At 33.6% G+C, this 20,381-nt stretch overlaps 3 protein-coding genes across 5 annotated transcripts in view; 2 read left to right on the top strand and 1 right to left on the bottom strand.

Annotated features, from left to right (window-relative positions):
- The first annotated feature begins 124 nt into the window (after positions 1–124).
- Drat (Death resistor Adh domain containing target) lies at positions 125–8,134 on the top strand. 2 transcript variants are annotated; one of them, XM_069061478.1, is made up of 5 exons: positions 125–211; positions 6,487–7,191; positions 7,243–7,390; positions 7,441–7,593; positions 7,651–8,134. In XM_069061478.1, exons 1-5 carry the CDS (start codon positions 195–197, stop codon positions 7,765–7,767), a joined length of 1,140 nt encoding a protein of 379 aa, XP_068917579.1. In that variant the 5' UTR covers positions 125–194; the 3' UTR covers positions 7,768–8,134. The 2 variants fall into 2 exon arrangements, with proteins under 2 accessions (XP_068917579.1, XP_068917578.1); XM_069061477.1 differs by lacking the exon at positions 125–211 and adding an exon at positions 3,804–3,965.
- Positions 8,135–9,177: 1,043 nt separating this feature from the next.
- On the top strand, positions 9,178–11,261 carry Vps16B (Vacuolar protein sorting 16B). The gene is made up of 9 exons (XM_069060453.1): positions 9,178–9,361; positions 9,414–9,513; positions 9,568–9,740; positions 9,790–9,926; positions 9,979–10,003; positions 10,058–10,202; positions 10,251–10,465; positions 10,513–10,797; positions 10,848–11,261. Exons 1-9 carry the CDS (start codon positions 9,290–9,292, stop codon positions 10,866–10,868), a joined length of 1,173 nt encoding a protein of 390 aa, XP_068916554.1. The 5' UTR covers positions 9,178–9,289; the 3' UTR covers positions 10,869–11,261.
- Positions 11,262–15,679: 4,418 nt separating this feature from the next.
- dysf (dysfusion) overlaps positions 15,680–20,381 on the bottom strand; it is a 42,456-nt gene continuing 37,754 nt past the window's right edge. For both annotated transcript variants that reach the window (XM_069060451.1, XM_069060452.1), the window contains exons 6-8: positions 19,347–19,531; positions 17,006–17,112; positions 15,680–16,956 (exon numbers count right to left, since the gene is read on the bottom strand). In XM_069060451.1, the coding sequence (XP_068916552.1) occupies positions 16,019–16,956; positions 17,006–17,112; positions 19,347–19,531 (1,230 nt within the window). In that variant the 3' untranslated portion in view covers positions 15,680–16,018. The remainder of the gene's footprint in view (positions 16,957–17,005; positions 17,113–19,346; positions 19,532–20,381) is intronic.

Below are 20,381 nucleotides of genomic sequence, written 5' to 3'. Positions count from 1 at the left end.
AGCTTTTTAATTTTTTTCCTCAGTGCCAACACTTTACCTTGAAATTATATTGATAAGAAATGTACAGGGAGGCGCATGTGTACAAGAAAGAATGATCGCGCAGATGACTTTGAACAGTCCTCCGATACAAATGTCAACAGTTGTGTTGTTCCGTTTTCTCAGTTGATTTTGTTGGGTGTTGTCACGTTTAATTTATGACCGCAAAACTCGTGTATGTATCATGTCTGTTACAAATAAATTTTCAATTTTTGCACTTTCTAATGTTTTATTTTTTCTTCTGCTATTGCACAGATTCTTTTGGTTTGTTGTAGAAACCGATGCATGAAACAATCATCCACTTCTTTATTTCAATTTTATTTATTTAGTTTTAATATATTTGCATTATGTGGATAATATATTTGCAGTTTTGCATTGATGTGGACGTACTCATTATCAGAAAAGTAAATGTTTAATGACGTCAACATCGTTATATATTTTGTATTAATTTAAAAAAAACTTCAACTAATTTTTGGCTGAGCACATTGTTAAAAATACTTGAGCGCCCTATCGGCGTTGCACTGAAATGGCTCTGAAAAAACTCCCTGTTAACTTCACACAAATTAATGTTTTTATCTTCTGAATATTCTACATAAAATCAGAAATTGATTAAAGGAATAGTTTTTCTTGTGACACCTGCATTTATATTAAAAATAATCTATAAACTATCTATAAAAAATATGTATCTGGATTTCCGTTTAGGATGCTGCGAGTTTGTTATTTTTGAACCGAACAAAAATTCAAAAAATAATTCAGCCTTTCCAAAAATGAAGACAGACTTGGAATGATTAATTTTGAATTTTTAAGCCATAGCTAAAATTAAGAAGAACAAAGGAACACAACAAGAATACTGAAAATGACATACATAAAACAATGCGTTTTTGTTCTCATGCTGTATATACCTCAAATCAGTGAATTTGTTGACCTGAAACCTGAATGAATATCTTCCACAAAAAACGTGTTGGTTTCGCCTTTTTAGTCGTTTGTTATTGTGCGGCCTCTTTGTGTCTTATCAGTTATCACTTAATATGTTCTTAATAGTTTTGAACTTTGATGTTTTAAATAAACAAACAGCACTGATAGAAGTAGATGTATTTAAACATTTAATGAAAACTTAGAGTTTTGAGCGAAAAAAGCAAATGACATTTTTTTTTTGTTGAGAACGTTTATGCAATCATCAGTACAGTTATCAGTGAATCATACAATTATACAATCCATGAGAAAATTAAGAAATATTAACATCAAATATAATAATTATTAAACGCAACATACGTCAGACGCCTGCAGACACCTTTCTTGATGGAAAATCCCTGCCGTCATCGCCACTGCTGGAGGAGCCGATGAATGAGAAAGATCTATTGCGTTGGTGCTATAGCGTACCTAAAATTTTTTTGCAAATTAGAAAGATCAGAAATGGAAATGAAGAGTTTTGTAGTCTGGCTAGTAATTGACTCTTTCAGTTTTTTTTTTTGGGTCTTAGGTTTTGGTTTTACGGTTTTAGGTAGGGTTGGAAGGTTTAACCAGTTAACTTGGTTAATTAACTGATGGTTAAATCGGATAAACAATTAAACCAGTCAAAGAGCCAAATCGGCCAAAAATTAACCTAATTAGTCGGTTAAACTTAAAGTAATTGATTCTTCATTTGAATATGAGAATGTGAAATAAACCGATCAATAACTAATTAACAAGTTAACCATTATAACTACATAACTTTAATTGGTCAAATAGGTTATCTAGATCATTTTTGACAGGTTTAGCTCTTTGGTCGGTTCACCTCTAGCTAATCAACCAAGAAAGCCGCTTTAACTGGTTGAACAGTTAAACCGTAGAGCCCTAGTTTTAGGCGTTCAAGCACAGTTTGATCCAAGAGTGAACCCTCGGATTTCTGGTACATCGGAATACTCAAATGTTCGAGTATCACACTTTTTCAGTTAGAAAAACGTAAAAGTTTGCTTTTATTAAGTTCTCCAAAATTAAATTCAATTATTATTTAATAAGTTTTTACTTCAAGTATAATAATGAATATAATACATATGGATGATTAAGAAGAACTGTTTGAGTTGCCAATACAATTAAGACATTTTTTTTATTCGTCTATTTTTAACACTGCAAGCGGAATTGTTTTGTTGGTTTATTTGAGAGATATCTGACGTAACATTAGCACTAATTAGTAGCTACAAAATGGTAGGTTATGAGAGTAAAAATGAATGGTAAAAAGAAATTAACTTTGAAATACAGAACAATTATTTAAAAATTAACCAAAGGAAATGCCCGAAGTGCCCATTTTGTTATAAACATAAATTCACTCTTCTTTTTAAGTTCTCGAACAGCATGTTTAATTTAATTGAAAATGTCAAATGCTACTTGTCAATGTTGCGGCTGTCTAGTGTGATGTCGTCAACAACCAGAAGTTACTCTAGTTGTACCACAAATAAAATTCAGTATTACCAACTCAAACAGTCGTTCTTGACCACCCTGTATATACATTAAAAATATATGAATTTTACACGGATCAACAATAAAATATATGCAAATTTTCTATTTTAAATAATTTAATTTAATTTATAATTTATATTGACAGCATTGAGTAGCTACCTTCACGATAAACAAAATGACAAATGTATAAAAACCGCGCGATTTTATTTATGTCATGTGCCCATGTTTTTAAACCCTCCCATAATCTTGTCAGTTGTAAACCCGAAATTGGTGTTGAAAAAAATGATTTCCCGATGGTTTGTGCGTTTTAATTTTGTGTTGAAGGTAACATCAAAGAACTTAGAGTGCTAAGGTTTTCAAATACATATTGTAAATGTATCTGTCTACCGAACTAATAAAGATATCTCAAAATAGTTATAAAGACAACTATTCGACAATTTTATTTTTGCATTGTAGTCATTTGGTAAATTGCAATTCGCATTCACACAAAATAGTCTCCTTCGTTATGCAAATTATTGTACTTTTTATAAAGAAATCAAATAAGTTTTGTAAGAATCAGTGAAAATGAAAAATATGCTATGTTTTTTGTATTTTGCGAATTGACTTGACTACAATGCGCATTACAAATGCAAAAATAAAAAAAGTTGTTTTTATTGTAAAAAACCCGGATGAAAGCTCATACAATTTTGTCATGAAAATTAAAAAGGCTCAATAAGAAAAGTCTTTGTTGTATTATTTTGAGATTAATGAATTTGAATTTCTATTTGTGAATGTGTGTTTTTGAACGTACAAAATATATTTTTTTCATAACGAAAATCCACAAACATAACATTTTGGAATCGAGTAAAACACAATTCGCATTTACAGACATGTCGAAATACAGAGAATGTTTTTTTATGAAAAGATCACTATAAAAACTAATACAAATTAACATCCCCCCAGGCCGGAGTTGTTGTCCTGGTTTCGTTTCGGGATATTGGGCTAGATGTCATAAATTTTATAATCACGTGTACAAGTAATGAACAAGCTGAAGGCGAAAGGATATATTTATACCTCCAATATATCTTCACACTCGCGGCTCGCTGTTGATCGAAAGCATAATTTCTGTTGTCAATCAAATAAATCCGACAAGTATTCCGGTACGAATATTCTTAAACCCAAGAAAAACATTACTCTCAAAGATCACACTTGGGTAAACAATGCATGTAGCGTAGATTTTTGTGTTTAACAAGATAGTGAAGAAGGTCGAAATCGTCTCACTCAACCGACGTGAGTACACTTTTCATTGTGTCGGCTCTATCACGATATAGGCTCGTGTATTTTACAAACACTCGGTGTAAACAACCGCATCCGTAATATAGCCGAACACACAGCGAAACGCGTTAGTCTTTGCATTTACTTTCTTCTCGTTCGGAATTAAATTGTGTATTCTTAAACTTCGCAATGTTGACCGAATCCAATATTCAGCGACTCGAAGCTACGCATAATAATAGGTAGGTCATTTTAAAAAATATTCATTAAGTATTTTATTTTACATTTTTACTGCTTACATCGATCGATACCATAATAAACGTAAATTTGTACCACAAGAACCTGGGTTAACGGGAATCTCACCCAATTTCTTTGTGTTTATTATTATTATTTTCAATTTCGTACTTAATTTTTATTTCATTAGATTTTTTTTTCTATCGATTTCAACCGTGATTTTCTTTGTAATTGTTGTTGCTGTTCCCGTTTCTAAGTATATTTGCATTTCTATTTTAGAACCATCCCAATTTATTGCTTTGTTGACATATTATTAAAACCATTTATGACTTCGTATATTTGACCGTTTATCAAACGTACCCCTCCCAATTAATTATTATCAAAATGATGGGTGATTATTTAAATTACTTTTCAAATATTAGTCTAGTATTATCATATCTTTTCACTCCAGTGACAATATCGATGGGAATTAATATCCGAAATTTTGCCGAAAAAACCCACTTTCTGTTTTAGAGTTTGTCCATTACGTTATAAGATCTAATTTGTAACATGTAAGTAATCCCCATATTTTAAAACAATAATATGTGTATTATTTAATCGATTGTTTTTGAAAAAAAAATTCTTATGGATCATGTAAAATTGTTTATTATGCGAGCGTTCATTTATGCGTATCAGTACTTTGTAAACATGAGCCATACACATCTGCACTTTCTACGAGATAAATCATAATGTGTTTGCAAATGTTGATATGTACTTGAAATATTTAAGTAAATTTTTACACTATTTTAAAAATTGTTTTTCCGGTATATTCAACATTCATATTGTTTGTGGTCGTTTTGAAAGGGTAAATCGTTATCAGGCGGTTTACGGTGTGATAAACCACCCCAATAATATGAATGCACATTGATTTTTTATGTCGTTGTGATATAAAAGTCATCTTGTTTGTTCCCCTAAGATACTTAAATTTATATTTAGATTTATTGTTGGTCTAGTTATTAATGTGTCAACTTTTTCCATTGTGAAATTGTTGATATTTAAATCTACGAACCATACACTGTCGACTGTTTACTCTTTCGTTAGGTATTAATAAAAGAGGTGCACCTTTTGTACGTTTCAAATAATAAACAATGAAACTGTTATCACAGTTACACAGAGGGAATAATGGTTACTCGGCATTAGTGCCATAATTATTCGTGATGATTAAACCACAAGGTCTACTTTATTATTTTAATTCAATTCGCGAACCTTGTACTCTGCTTCTTCGTTAGCACTGCGTTTTCATTAAACCAACAATCAATGAATATTTAAAAACAACACGGTGTAGCCAAATATTTTCTAACAGTTTATAATTTATGTTGCTTCGTAAACATTTGGAACAAATTTGGGAACAAAACGGAATTATGATACTGCAGAACCGAGGTTTGAAGTAAACGCCGAACTTATTTGTTACTTTTTTTTTGAGGTCCCTCAAGTACAGTCCGATTCACCTGCACTTTAAAATTGATTGCTTATATCGATAAACGAAATATTTATGTACAAGTATGTACTTGAAATTAAGTTCGTCTTTAAACTGTTAAAAATCATTTTCTGTTTTATTCACGTGTGCTCACGTGTAATCACTCAGCATTAGGACCTTTGGACTAGAGTTCTTGAGGATTCTATTTATTTTATATAAACGACCAGTAATTTGACGTGTGATCGATTAAAATAAAATCATTTTGTTATCGACAATCTCAACATGTAATTCGTGGTGTTATATTTGTTAATCTCACTTGGATATACCTAGTTGATTTTGAAAGGTGTGACAGAGATAATACTTCACTTTGATGAACTCTAAAATTTCTAAACTGTTCCAAATCTCATATTTGCTTGATCCTTGAGATTAAATATAAGTTTTTTGTTTGTAACTACTTCAAGACGAAGGTATTATGTGATGTGTCAAGCAGTACTTTCCTCATTTGATTTCAGTGTCGAGGATATTAATTAAACATTTATTCCTAAGATAAAAACAATAAACATGTTTACCTTCTGGGCGCATATTTACCTATTTAACGCTTGACTATTTCAGCGAACATAATTTATCTAAAAAGAAAATATGTAGATGCAATGAGTCATTAGTAAATATTGGTGCTCATATTTTTACATTTTTATTGTTTTTTTTTGTTATTTTCAGAGATTCATTATAAAATAAACTACGTTTTGTTTTATCAAACTGTACCACGTAGAAGAAATAACATTGATTGAATTTTTGAAATATCAATAAAACATTTAATTCTATTATATGCATTAATTAAAAGGACTAAAAGATTAATTAGGTACTTCGAAACTTTCTAAAATAAAAATAGAAATTTTGTAGTTAACTTTATTTGCCCATCAGACCTCCAAATCTGTACCCCATTGAATCCGTTTGGGATAATACAGGACGATTGATGTTGTTATCTTGTCAATTGATAATTTAAATTTTAAATTGCTAGCCGCTAGATCGTTGACTTATTCTAGATAAGAGAGTTTATTCAGTCCTTATTTCAGTACTGAATTCAATATGAATAAACTTTGTCGCCAAGTGTCTATCGAATCACCTGCCGGAGCCAGCCGAGACTGCGTTTTTAACTTCGAAGTCCCAGTTCCGGACGTACCCCCGAATGGGGCTCGAATTCGAGTTGTGTGCGCGGGGGCCTGCTACAGAATGCGAAATCGCTCTCCTTCGGCCTCCAGCATCTCATCGGTCCAGTCCACTGAAGAATCGTATTACTCAGGAAATTACGGCATACGCGATGGAGCATTATTTCCAGGATATGAAGTATCCGGTGTGATCGATGCTCTTGGAAGCAACGTAGACTCGACGAGCGAGATAGCTGTTGGCAAAAGGGTGATTCTTTACCCTTACGATGGCATTCCACATGGATATGCTGAATTTATAGTTGTCCACGATTTATCATATTTGGTCCCGATTCCGGATAATTTACCCCTGGGTGTCGCCGCCATGCTTCCAACCGGAGCTTTGTTGGCCAAAAGCGCCGTTTTCACAGCCCACAAGTACGTCACCGCTTTGCTAAGAGATCGCCCAGCCGATCAGATCTGCAGGATTTTGATCGTTGGGACTGGAGGTTTGGCTCTTTGGGCCATCCGAATTTCCCAACACCATTTCAAGGCGCCTGAACACAAGGACAGAGTACAAATCACAGTCGCTAGTCTCAAAGACGACGGATTTAAACTCGCCAACGAATTGAAAAAGTAAGATGACGCAAATTTGAGCGTCGGCAATGAATGAAACGTATTTTTCAGCGTAACTCTGGTCCAGTGGAATGAGGAAGTACACGAGAAACAACTTATCGACAGGACTAAAGATGCCTGCAAAGGTTTAGTCGATATCGTGATTGATTTTGGGACCACCTCTCGTTCCTTACATAGATCACTACAATGCCTTAATTCTGTAAGTTTACGCAACATATATCTTTGTTCGATGTATTAATATTTTATTAGGGTGGAGTTGTACTCGTCAGCGAAGAAGTTGCCGAAAGGTTATTACCGAAGTTCTCGTCCCTAATTCATAAAACTAATCAAAAGATCGAAGCTGTGGCCAACGGATCTATCGACCAACTCAAGGAACTTGTGGAATATGTTGCTTCGGGAGAGGTAACGGATTAGAATTCCCTAAATATGATAGATATCAGTGTGTTTTTTTTTTCTTAGATCATTCCTCCACCATATACTGAGTTTTCAGCGGAAGAAGCGTCGACAGTTGTACAGAAACTATGTCGCTCTGAAATACCTGGCAGGGCCATACTTCGTTTTCATGATATTCAGTAAAAAGTATTAAAATTATTTGTAGCATCTTTGATTGCTACGTTTTTATGCTCTCCGTGTATATTTTAATATAACGATCTTAATTTCTACCAAAAATATTTTTGATGTGATTGTATATTTAGAATTATATCTACATAGGTTATTTTAGAGTATTATAATTGAAATGTGTCAGCATTTATTATCAGTATCACTTTGTAACAAGACTATTTACTCACAGATTTGACTTTGTGATAAGCTTCTATTTAATTTGTTTTTCATATCTTAAACTCATTTTATGTTGCATTTATGTAGTTGAGTTTTTGATGTTTTATGTTTTTGTATTGTTATGTAAATATAAATTACTTTTATCAATAAACTAAAATAGATAACATTTATTTATTTCATATTCTCACAAACCTCACCAACCTATAGATGTAAATAAGTCATAAAATTACAAAAGAGTAAAAATTGTTTATCGTAAAATATTTTTTTCTATTTTGCACCTATAACACAGTCAGTATAACACTCAAACGGGTTTCGAAAAGGAGCTCTTTTCGATACGCGTTTCAGGAACATTTACTTAAATTTTTAATGTTGGCAGTGACTCGTAGTGAATTGTTGCTACGTGATCATTGCATTTCACGACACTTTAAATTCAAAACTTACAATTGCTCGTCTATTTACCAGCGTTACCAACCCTTATATTTGCCAAATATAATTTTCCTAGCATTATTATTTTGAACTTTTTTTAAATTTAAGGGGCAAAATAGAAAAAAATAGTGTATTATACTCATTTTATAAGCCACTTTGTCGCACTTGTTTGCTTTATAGCACTCGCCGCTGCGCTCCTCGTGCTCTAAAAAACGCGTGCAACAAAATGGTGTCTAATAAAATTCGTAGGTATCATAAATAACTACGACCTGTACCTATTATAGTAGGCCCAGAAATATAGTGTTTTTATGGACTTAGGCTGATAATTTCTTTTCAATTTTTGGGTCACTTTTATTACCAACTTGAAGAGAGTTATAAATCTTCTATGACAGATGTTTTTGAGCAGTCTGAAAATGGAACATCGGAGCAAAGGTAGGTAGAGCCCAGTCGCGCGACGCGTGCCAGAAGCTTATTGCCCTACCATAACTGATCACCTCAAGTTAATGTACTCCATCCCTCATAAAATCACTATATTTCTGGGGTTACTATACACCTTTGAGATTCAGACACTGTACATTGAAAATTAAATACAATTTACTAAGATCATCATTGTAGTTAATAGGTATTGATGATGAATGAACTGCACGTAAATTCTAAAATTAAAATATATACATTTAACTTATAATCAAAGAATACTTATGATTCATTTCCATTCTTGTCAACAAATTAATGTTAAAATGTGTAATGTTGGTTGTATAATCTACCTTTTAAATTGGGTTGGTAGAAACTAAATATATGTATAATAGCCAACATAACAAATTCAAATATGTGACAACATCAAAATAACCTAAAAATTCTGAAATTTAAAATTTAGAGTTTTGTTGTTAATTTAAAAATGGGCAGCAATGAAGATGATTTTTGGAATCAGAGTTCATCAAGCAGATTAAACTTCTTTGATGAGGAAGATGTGGGAGTTGAAGTTTTGTTGATGTAGTTACAGTAACAAGATTTTGTTTTAGGAGTCTACACTTTCAGAAACTGATGTTTTTGGTGCAATATTACAAGAAAACACTATTTTACCGATACATTCGATTATATCAAACAAGTGCCTGAAAATAAGTGAATGAATTTTTAATAGGTTTATTTACTTTATTAACTAAACAAGCATTTTAGTATTAGATGATACCGACTCAGCAGTAGAACATGTAGTTCTAGAACCAGAAGAAACTATCAGAAGAATGTTTCATGGAGAGAATTGCTTATTAAATACATATCGAACATTAGAAAATAAATTACAGATGTTAGATGCAGCACTTGATATTGGTGATGGAAATATCATTATTAGTGTAAGTGATTGGTAAGATTGTAGGTAATAGGTTTATAATAATCTTCCAGGTAATTCTTTTTCTAAATCAAACTTTAAATAGTAATATATTTTTTACACAATTGTCAAAAAGAAAAGTGGCTATAAAACATTATGCCAATCATATTATAGAAAACAATGATTTCCAAAAACTTGCTGATCTTTATATGTGAGTGAGTAAATTTGATTTGTACTAGTTTAACCAATAATTGCTGTTGTAGGGCTACTGGAAATATTTTTGACCTGGTACAGTGATAATTCTTTTATTTAATACATGTTTTCCTATATAATTTCTTTTAGAAAGATATTTACTGCTTGTTAAGTAAAGATACTTCAAATCAAGGCGTTTTATATAAAAAATTGGAACAATTTCACATTCATCATTCACAAAACTTATATTATGCTGAGGATAAATTAGAAATACAAGAAAACATGTCATTCATAGGTATTTTTCTATTAGTTTCCAATTAAACATAAATTGTAATTGTTTTAGACTTTCAGATAAAAAATAAATTTGACACCAAATCCATAATCGAACAATTAATAAATTTGTGTGAGACAGAATGGGAAAAAGGAAATGGAGATGAAACTATTTTAAATTTTAAAAAGCAATTTAAATTGGATGAGTTTCAGTATGAGTGGGTTGTGCTGAGTGTACTGTGTAAAATGAAAAATTGGGATAAACTACTATCAACGTTTACTAAAACTGTGAGTGGAACATGTTAAAAAGTTGCCCATTTCATTATAATTTTTAGGCTTTTTTGACCAAAAAACGAGCTCTTAAATCAGTTATAAAACCAGATTTGTTCATAATAGGTCTTGGGCGACACAATCCTCCAGACAATATTATGCAACAGTTTTTGTCTTGTATAGGTGATGCATCCAAAAGTTTGTACTTAGCAGAAAAATTCAAGATTCATATGTACATTGTGAATTATTATGTAGAGCAAAAAGACAAAATGTCACTTTTGAAATACATGGACAGAGTAGAAACTGGGAGCCCTGCAATGTATGCTATTCAAAGTAGCGTTAACAATTCAGTAATGTTTTATTTTTGTCGTAAATTTAAAATTCTAATTTTATATTTTAGGACATAAAATGGAAGAACTGACATTATTGGAATGATTTTCGTTTTAATATATTTTTATTTACATAAATAAATGATTTTATTTCTCTATTTGTAGTAGGAAGAAATAATACTGATACATTTACATGCTTTGTGTAAATTCTTAATACAAGTCCTACTTAAAATATTACATAGTGTTATTAACAAAAAGTCAATAAATTAAACATGTATGCAAAAATAATAATATACACTAGTACACAGTAACAACGTACTAGGTGGTTTAACCCTTTCGCGACCAGTGATGCACTAGTAGCGATAATTATGTCCGGTACTATTACGTCTTTAAATTATAATTATATCATTCACAATTTAATTGTAATAATACTCGCTGCTGTGCCTGATATTAAAACTTATTTCAATAAAAATATTATCTTTTGAGTTTAACATTTTATTTCCAAACGTTTGCTGTACGACCGCGGAAGTGTTAAAATTGTTATTTGTACAGTGACCAAATAATCTATAACAGATATTGTAACGCGCATAGGTCTAATAGTCAAATTTGCCCATCTGGACTAGTAGCAGTTACATAAAACTTTCTATATCGTACGATCAAAAAATAATTTCAAAATAGAGGTTTGATCACACGATATGTTGTAGTTAACTAAATTTAGTCATTATACATAGGTACAGATTTTTTATTGCTTAAAAAATCTTTAAAATCCTAACTTAGAAATACGTTTCAGGAACTTAACGTCATCTTTCTCGAGAGATATCGCAATTCCACGGTGGTATTGTTAAAAAGTTGATTAACGTCTATCTGGCTGTTTCATAAAAATTATACACCATAAACTATCCACTGAGAGGGTGATATGGCTTGAGTTTTTTAACTGAATGGAATTACAACATGTTCACCAAGAAGATGACGGTGCATTATCGATAAAAAAATTCATTTATATTTGCATGTGATATATAAATTAAACTAGATATTATATACAGTTTCACATTTCTATTTTTATACAGTATGAAGTAAAAGATAAATAGGTATAGTAGCTAATACTTACTAAAAATCTTTTGTTCCGATTTAAATCATTTACATTTTATTATTCTTATCACATCAGTTGATTACACTTTGGATTAGATCGTAAACTTAATAACAAAAACAGGATCAGATTGCAGTTAACTGATACTGAATCTAATTTTGTCATGGTACAAATAAGTTCAAAGTGGCTGAAGTAGAAATAGTTTTGACAATGGGCCCAGTTTGATTAAATATGATCAGCACAAAAATTTCAAAATTTGGGACATAACATAGTAGCAAATCTTGATACGAAAATTAAAATTTTATGTTTAGGGCTCCAATGTCTGTTTAAGCTATTTGAAAACGTCAGTAGTGAGTCTAGTTTTCAGGGCCGAAGAGTAGAGAAAGCGGAACCTTACCCTGGAAGACTCGCGTCGAGGCTTCAGCTTAAAGTTGGCTTAAAGGACTCTTTTGTCGTGTATTATTATCGAGATTTTAATTAAAAATCAGCAATCGATTTTTAAACAAGATTTTTGACAGTTTCTACCATACGATTAAAAAAATGTTATCAAACTTACCTGTGTAAAACAATACTTTAGTGTGTACCAAATTCATGTAAACACAGTGTTATTGGCTACTGCTTAATAAAATACCAGATGATAGTAACGACATTTCAACTACAAATTTAGAGAAGACACCGACTTTGTTTTTCATAGGTAATTTGAATCGCATCGTATGGAGGGGAATTTTATTTTAAACCCACTAACAGTCAGGATTAACAATTTTTATTGTTGATCCATAAAATGGAGTCAAAAAAACTCAAAAGAAGTTTGCCAAAGATAGTTCACAAGTTTTACCCAGCATTAAGCTCATTGTCCAGTTTTGAAATAGGTAGGTACACTAAAAACTAAAGCATGTTTCAAGAAGAATGAAAATATTTTATTGAAGTGAAAAGTCACTATATAGCAGAATCCAGGAGAAAACAAGATTTATTATTATTAAATGAAGAACTTCTGAATTAATGTCAATGTTTACTTCGTAAGTACATTTTATTTTCGGTGTAAAAGACGTCGTTCTAAAAGTTTATTAAAAAAAATGGATGTAGTCCGTGCACCATGCTTTATTGTCATTATGATTGACTTTTTAAACTGAAATCAAAAAATTTGTCATTGTCATGTCAGATAATATCGCTGTTCAGTGTTCCAAGATTGGACGAAATGAGGAAGTGCGTTTTTATGCAAGTCAGTCAGCGTCAAAATGACAAGTCTTCTAATAACAGAAAGTGAGGTTACGAATACATAAGGGCCGCTTTACATCTCATGTCAATGGAATGACAACTGACGGCCAAAATTCCGTGGCCGGAATTGTATGTATCGCTGTTCATTTAAATTTAGTTGGCATTGAAGAGTCGATTGTGAACGCATCACCTCAGCTGTTTAAATCTTACCTCGGTTTTTGCGTTGTTTGGGTTTTTACACGACTGGTGCGTTCACAATCGACTCTTCAACGCCAACTTTGATCGGAAATTTAAATGAACACCCGATATTTCTCATCGCAAAAATGAAATCTATATTATACCGGGTGTTATAGAAGTCCACGTAATAAATTTAATCACCAATAGAACTCTTTCAAATATTTTTTTTACATATTATGAATAATTTTAAGGTTCAAATTATATTATACTTTCTGTCTGAGAGTTGGCTTCCCTCTCTCACTTTTCACTTCTAGTTTCAAGCTCAAGTTTATCACGTTCACCCTTAAATGTTCACGAGCAGTAATACTAGTCGTTATAAGTAGTTACAATTGACTAAATTGTTATCTTCAGTTACGCTTTTTAGTTTTTTTGCTGAAAATTAATTAATTGAGACATTAAAAAACTTTATAAAAGCAAGAATGTCAAGGTGAGTGTCAACCAACGGACACATGTTATTCAATTCAGTGCGGTAATCGTGATTTATTTTGTAACCAGCGCCTACCTATAAATTTAATAAACTGCAACTAGCCTTGCACAAGGGAACTCTTTTGTGAAAGTTTAACAGCGTACCGATTGAAAATGATTGGAATCTCGATATACAGGGTGATTCTGAAATAAGTTTGGAAAAAAACCTGGTAATTGGTGATAATGAGAAGAAGTTATAGACAAAAAAAGTTTCTTATAAACGTTTTTTCGTTTTCGAGATACAAAGAATTGAAAATTTGGTCAAAATTGCTAGTACGCTGCTGAGTTAAAGGTTTAGCAACAATAATAATAAAAGGCAAAAGGTGCCCGTCAGTCACACACTCCTCTCGATCATTTCCATAGAAACATTTACAAAGCAGTGTGCTTGCACCTACGACTTTATTGTGGAGTTGATGTAACAATGGTTGCTAATGAAATGAACAAATTCGGACAAATTTTCCCTATTCATAGGCGTTGAAAATACAAGAATATAGGGCAATTTCCATCCTTTTGATTTCACCTCCAAAAGTCATTTACGCAGAATTAATTTGTGTGAAGGATATTCCACATTTTTTTTCCAAACTTAGTTCAGAATCACCCTGTATGTAATTGTATCAAAATTGTCGTCTCATACAGGGTGATTCACGAATAGTGTCTGCTTTATTTACAAAAATATAATTATTTTGACACATTTGATTGACATTATTGTTTCATTTTTCTGAAATCAGATTACTATGATCACAAAATTTTATTCAAATTGAAAAACACCCAAGTATTGTATGAGAGAGTAATTTATGTTGGAGGAATAAAGCCGCTAAATCAAACACTATTCGTCAATCACCTTGTATTATTGTAAGGAATCTGCCACTGTGAAATTCTCCGGTGATTCTGGGCCACTCTGTATAGTTTTCAATGGCCGAACGCGTTGTGCTGTCAAAACGTTTTTGTTTAAATTAGAGGGGGTGATGAGGTTATCGATTATTATATCAAATATTTCTTCCGACAGTAGATTTTAGAGATTAGATTTTTTTCTAACGAAATTTAGTTGAAAAATGTTATAATAGTTATTTATTTAACGAGTTCGTGTGTAAATTGGGCTTTTTTTGGTATGAGTGGGCCAGAAAAAAACGCGAGTGAAACGAGCGTTTTAAAGGCCCACGAGTGCCAAAAAAAGTCCAATTTACACAAGAACGAGTTGAATACAACGTTTTTTTGTTCGACGACTCCCTTAAAGGCTCCAAATCGCTTAAAATTTTTAAAATTAACTTGACGTTTCGTTTTGACAAGTTGTCACATTTATCAAAATCCGTTCACATAGGAGAATATTCTCAAATTCTGACAGTGTCGAACAAAAAATGACTGTTAACGGGCTTAAACAATTTAAAAAAATTGCATTTTGGATTTGCGTATCGATCTGGGAGTAACAGAGTACGTTTTCATTTAAATTTAATTAAAAGAAAAGAATACGTAAAATAAATGGTAGTGACACCTAGATTCTACTACGACTGTTCCTGAGCCTTCTCGTAGCTGCGAGCCAGATTGTGTCATATATTACATCTCACCGTTTAATTTCTTAACTGAATTTAGGTACTAATAAATGGTTGTAACTTTCAGTTTAACTCTATGTACTGAACTGGCGTGCACACATCTAATATTTATTGAAGGAACCATATATTTGCATAAACTACTCATATTATTGGCCACTCGGATGAACACATATGTAGGAATCATTGGTAGATCGTGTTAGTGGACTTCGTACATTGCACAATGCTTTTCTTTGTAACCTAACGATAGATTCAAAAATCCCTCTTTTTGCCTCCTGTTTAACAATATTCCAGCCAAATAGTGAATCAGTTACGCGTGGAGTTTCGTTTCAAATGTAGATGAATTTTTCACAAATCTGTCATAAGAAAGTGGTTCGAGTTATATTTGTACATATTCATAATCAGAAAGGAGTTATAAACAAAAAAGATATATATTGTATAAGTAGTCGTACTCGTGGTACGCTCATTTTCTGAAGTGACTAGTGACAAAATTTTGCTAACTAAGTTTTCTAAAATAAGTTAGCAACTGTGTTGTGCTTACCTGTACAGTGTGAAAATTCAAGCTGAAATATTTAAACAGAATAATGTGAATTGAGACAATTACGTTGGTACTAGCTAGAGAGTTTTGTAGTTAAATAAATAAGTTATAGTTTGGTAGTATTGCACTTGGCATGACACTCTACACTGGTCAGGGCTAAGGTGTATCACGATCGGCTGATTCGGAACGGCCTGAAGGCGGGTGGTTTCTTTTGGGAGGGGGTTGCAAGGGAAATAACCTATGTTCAGAGGGCCAGTATATCTGCCTCTCGGCGTCGTCGGTGGACGGCACCGCCGCCATCGAAGGAACGTACTGTTCCGGCATCCAATCAAACGAGAACGCACTTCCTGTCTGGGTGCTGGGAGTCGCCGTCGGAGTGGGCGGCGCACTCCCAATGTAAGGACTCAGTTCTTGGTGGCATAAATCAGGAACTTTCTGCAGAGTGTCGGACCAGGGCGGACTCGGGTTCCACTGGTCCATCAACTCACTGGGATCCACTTTAAGGAGAGTCCTCGGCCGTTCGGTCAAATGAGAAACTATTAAAAGTCCCGTACTTCCACTTTCCACATCGGAAGACTCGACATCTCTTACGTCTAACTCGAGGTTCTGGAGTTCTTTGGGTTTTCTTTTACTGTAGGAGTAGTCGACGGGCTCGGAGTCGGCGCGCCGGTGATGGTGGTGGTGCTGGGTGTGGTGAGGGTGCGTGGGGGCGGAGTGGTGGGTAAGATGAGTCTGCAGCGAGGCCGGCATGGCGGTCAGATGGGGGTACCCGCCGGATTCGTGGGTCGGGGGGAACTCGGGCCCCGGGGGATGCTCCGGGTAGTAGAGGAGTCTCGAAGAGGGCCCCACGTCGTACGCCAAACCGTACTGGAGCTTGTTCTGGACGGAATAGTAATGGTAGAGCCAGTTGTTGGTCCGCATCACGGCAGCTTCGGCCTCGCTCAGCACTTGGTTGGTGCAGACGATGACCGGTTGTTGGTTGCTTTCTGAGCTCTCTTTGACCTGGAGGACGCAGTGCATCCAGAGCCACTCTCCGGACCGCCGCTGGAACTGAGCCAGGAGGATGCAAGATCGCTCCTGTTCCGATTGGGTGACTGCAAACAGAGGGTCGGATTGGAGTCGTCGGCGGTTGTGGGGACTTACTGAGTCGGTGCTTGGTCTGGGCCTCACGCGTGCATTCCCAATGCAGCAGCCGGTACCAGGACACCCCCTGCAGATCGGCGCGCGGAAAGCCCAAGTAGAATTCGCCGCTGCAACACAAGTGTAACATTCATCGTGATTTATGGTATTCGATGTCACCGGCTCTCCCGCGACCCGGTGACCTGGACCGCCCCGGCATCACGACCAACCGTTGATTTATCGCACGAGTGAACAAAGCCCCCATAGACGGCGGATATGTTAGGTCTAGGGCTGGCCGATATTCAAGATTCTGTATCGAAACGTCGACACCGGAAAATTGCAATGTTCTTCACATACCGACTGATAAAACCAAAGGACCCAATCAAATCTTAAACTCTTAACTTAGTCTATTTATCTGAGAATCAAAATACACTGACCGGCACAAAAAACGACTCACTTTGAATTTTATTAATATAATTAAGTATGTAATTCATTGTCTTAGAATTTTTTTTTGATATCATGTTGTTGTATTGATAAGTGTTATTTAAGTTATTCTTTGCCAAAGAATATCCGACAAACAAAACATTAAACACAGCAAATAAAATTTTTATGAAAAAAAAAGTAATTTTTTAGAAAAAAATATGTTATAAAAAATTGCCAAAATTTGAACAGCATTTTGAATTAGTATCTCGTATTGTCAAATTAAATCTTTTAACACGTATGACAACCGACAAAAACACAACATGGAAGTAGTGCAAATTTTCTAATAATTTATTCAAACAAAACAATTCGGTTGCCATGGTGACCATAGCACTCCCGATCATTGAAAATATCCCAATTTAACTATAATAAAGAAAAATAAGCACAAATATAATTTCAAGATCATTTATTAAAGAAATCATAATGAGTCGTTTTTTGTGCCAGTCAGTGTAGTTCAAATATGTATTTAAAAATTGTTAAAATAGGATTGTTTTCAAATTCGCCCGTATAAAATTATTGTCATCATGTCTGTCAAATGTAAATGACAGAAATTAAATTATTGCATTTTTACCATGGTTGAAAATGTCGGTTTGGACTTCCGTTCCACGTGATTTTCATGTTTCAGAATTGTTTTTCAAAATAATTTTTAATTTGCGAAATTTCAGTAGAATTTTTCAGAAAACCTTACACTTGGACGATATTGTTCCAGGTACACAGTAGCGCATATTTCCGAAACACCAGATCCGATTGGTGCCAAAATCCAAAGGTCTTGACTTTTCACTGTGACAAACATTTTTCAAAAAGAAACGTTCAAATCAGTACATTTTTGCAGAAGTTATGGTGAAAGAAAGGATACTGAACAAAATTGAAATCTTCAGGCAGGCGCGGAAGACCACTTTTCTTTCCCTTTTGAAGACAGGAAAATCAGAATTTGACGTTATCTCGGACACGATTTTTCATCACGTTGACCTTACCCACTTCCATATTCTTACAGAACGGGGAAGCGAAAATTTGAAAAATGTCCAATAACTTACTACAGTCTCAGATTTTGATACTAGACTTTACGTTACTAAAAATAAGTTTATAAGTCGAGAATCCACTGTTCAGTAGTTGCTGTCCTCAGAATTTGAGACATTTGTCTCTTGAAAATAATGTATGTATTCATGAATTGTACAAATTAGTTGTTTTATTGAATTCAAATGGAGTTTTGCTACAGAATTGGAACAGAGGAATGTACAACTTACAAAAAAGATGCAGTCAGAGATAATTGGCAGTTGCCTCATTTTTTATGTAGAATGGCATAAGAAAGTTTACTGTTGAGATCATCAGATTTCTGTTTTTGCCGTGTTAAATACAATTATAAATAATTTATTGTTGTTATTAAAAAACACATTACAGTGAATTAGTCATTGAAAATAATATGTATCGGGACTGTAAAAGATTATGTGAAAAAAGATATATACACAACACTTTTGTGTGAAAATTTTCATTTCAGAAGGAAGTTTACCTATGCGTATAATTTCTTATACAAATAGCGTAATAGTTATTTACCTAACGTATGCGGGAAGCGAAATTTTCCGCGTGAGCAGCAAGACCGCAGGGACTGCTGCAAATTTATTATTTTATTTATTTATTTATTTATTTATTAATTATTTAGAAGCTCGCTGACTTTTTAATTCAGAAAGTGATGAAAAAGAGTTTTATTGCCATCGTCTTTTATCTATATAACATGATCTTGTGAATTTTTCAAATGGGAATAATTTTTAATTGCGCATTGATTAAGTTAAAAATAATTGTCAAAATCACATTTGAGATGTAGTCACGATGATGCAAATCACACATCAATGAACAGAGTTGAGGAGACAAGTCAAGAGTTCATACTCACTTGTTGTCGATATGTATAAACCGCATGTCCATCGAGTGTATGGAAGTGAAGACGTTGGTGGCGCCCTGCACGACACACTCCCTGGTTTCTGGCATGGCCACTGGCGTGCAGGTGGCCAGGAAGACTGGTTCGTTTCGACTGCATAATGGCAAAAAGGACAAGTACCGGCCCTGCACCAGCACTACCTGCGACAATATGGATAAATAGTGGCGCTCTGTGCTTTTGCATTTTGATTAGATTCATTTCCATGTGCTCGTTACAGAGAGAGCATGTTCTGCTCTCTAGGGAGTAGTAGGCGTTGGAACATATAGCACACACACAACAGTGCGCTACTTGTTCGCGACTTCAACTGTTTCGCATTTCACTATATATGACTATACGTAGAACTAAAAGAAAATAATAGTGGAAATAAAAAAACTGATGGTATTCAAATTATGGCCTATTATAACCAATGACATGTCCATTTAACTGAAAGTTTTTGGATTGTATTTTAAAAATTTTAAAAGTATTTTTGGCGCACTACCTTACGATTCAAAAAATTCTCATCAAAAACCGCCGTAAAAAATAGACGATTTGAAAATGCACAGCTTAAGTTGAATCATCCAACCGTAAATGTTATTATTGCGATAGTTGTCATGAACTGATAGTAATAAAGTAACAAATAGAGGTATGACTCAATCATAAATATTTTTTGTTCGAGGGTGAAAACTATTATGAATTTAATGAATTTTTAATTTTCGTCAAAAAGAATTAGCTTTTGTGACAGCTACATCACACGTTTTCGTTGCTTTTCTTTTTCACAGCCGCTTTTAGAATTTTTTTGAATCATACGATATTAACCAAAAACGACACAAAAATAAATTAAAAAAAATGTGTCGATATAAATAATAATTCATCACTCATGACAGTCTCGTTAACAAGTAAGGAGTTGTTCCGATAAATATTCCAAATATTTGTTGTCTCTTTTATGTGCTCTGTCAAAAGTGATTGTTTAGTTTAAGCACAAGATTTAATAAAATGGAAATGAATTTTGAA

Source organism: Tenebrio molitor, chromosome X (genome assembly GCF_963966145.1).
Source record: "Tenebrio molitor chromosome X, icTenMoli1.1, whole genome shotgun sequence".
Lineage (NCBI taxonomy): Eukaryota > Metazoa > Arthropoda > Insecta > Coleoptera > Tenebrionidae > Tenebrio > Tenebrio molitor.
This window is presented reverse-complemented; position numbering and strand designations above follow the sequence as displayed.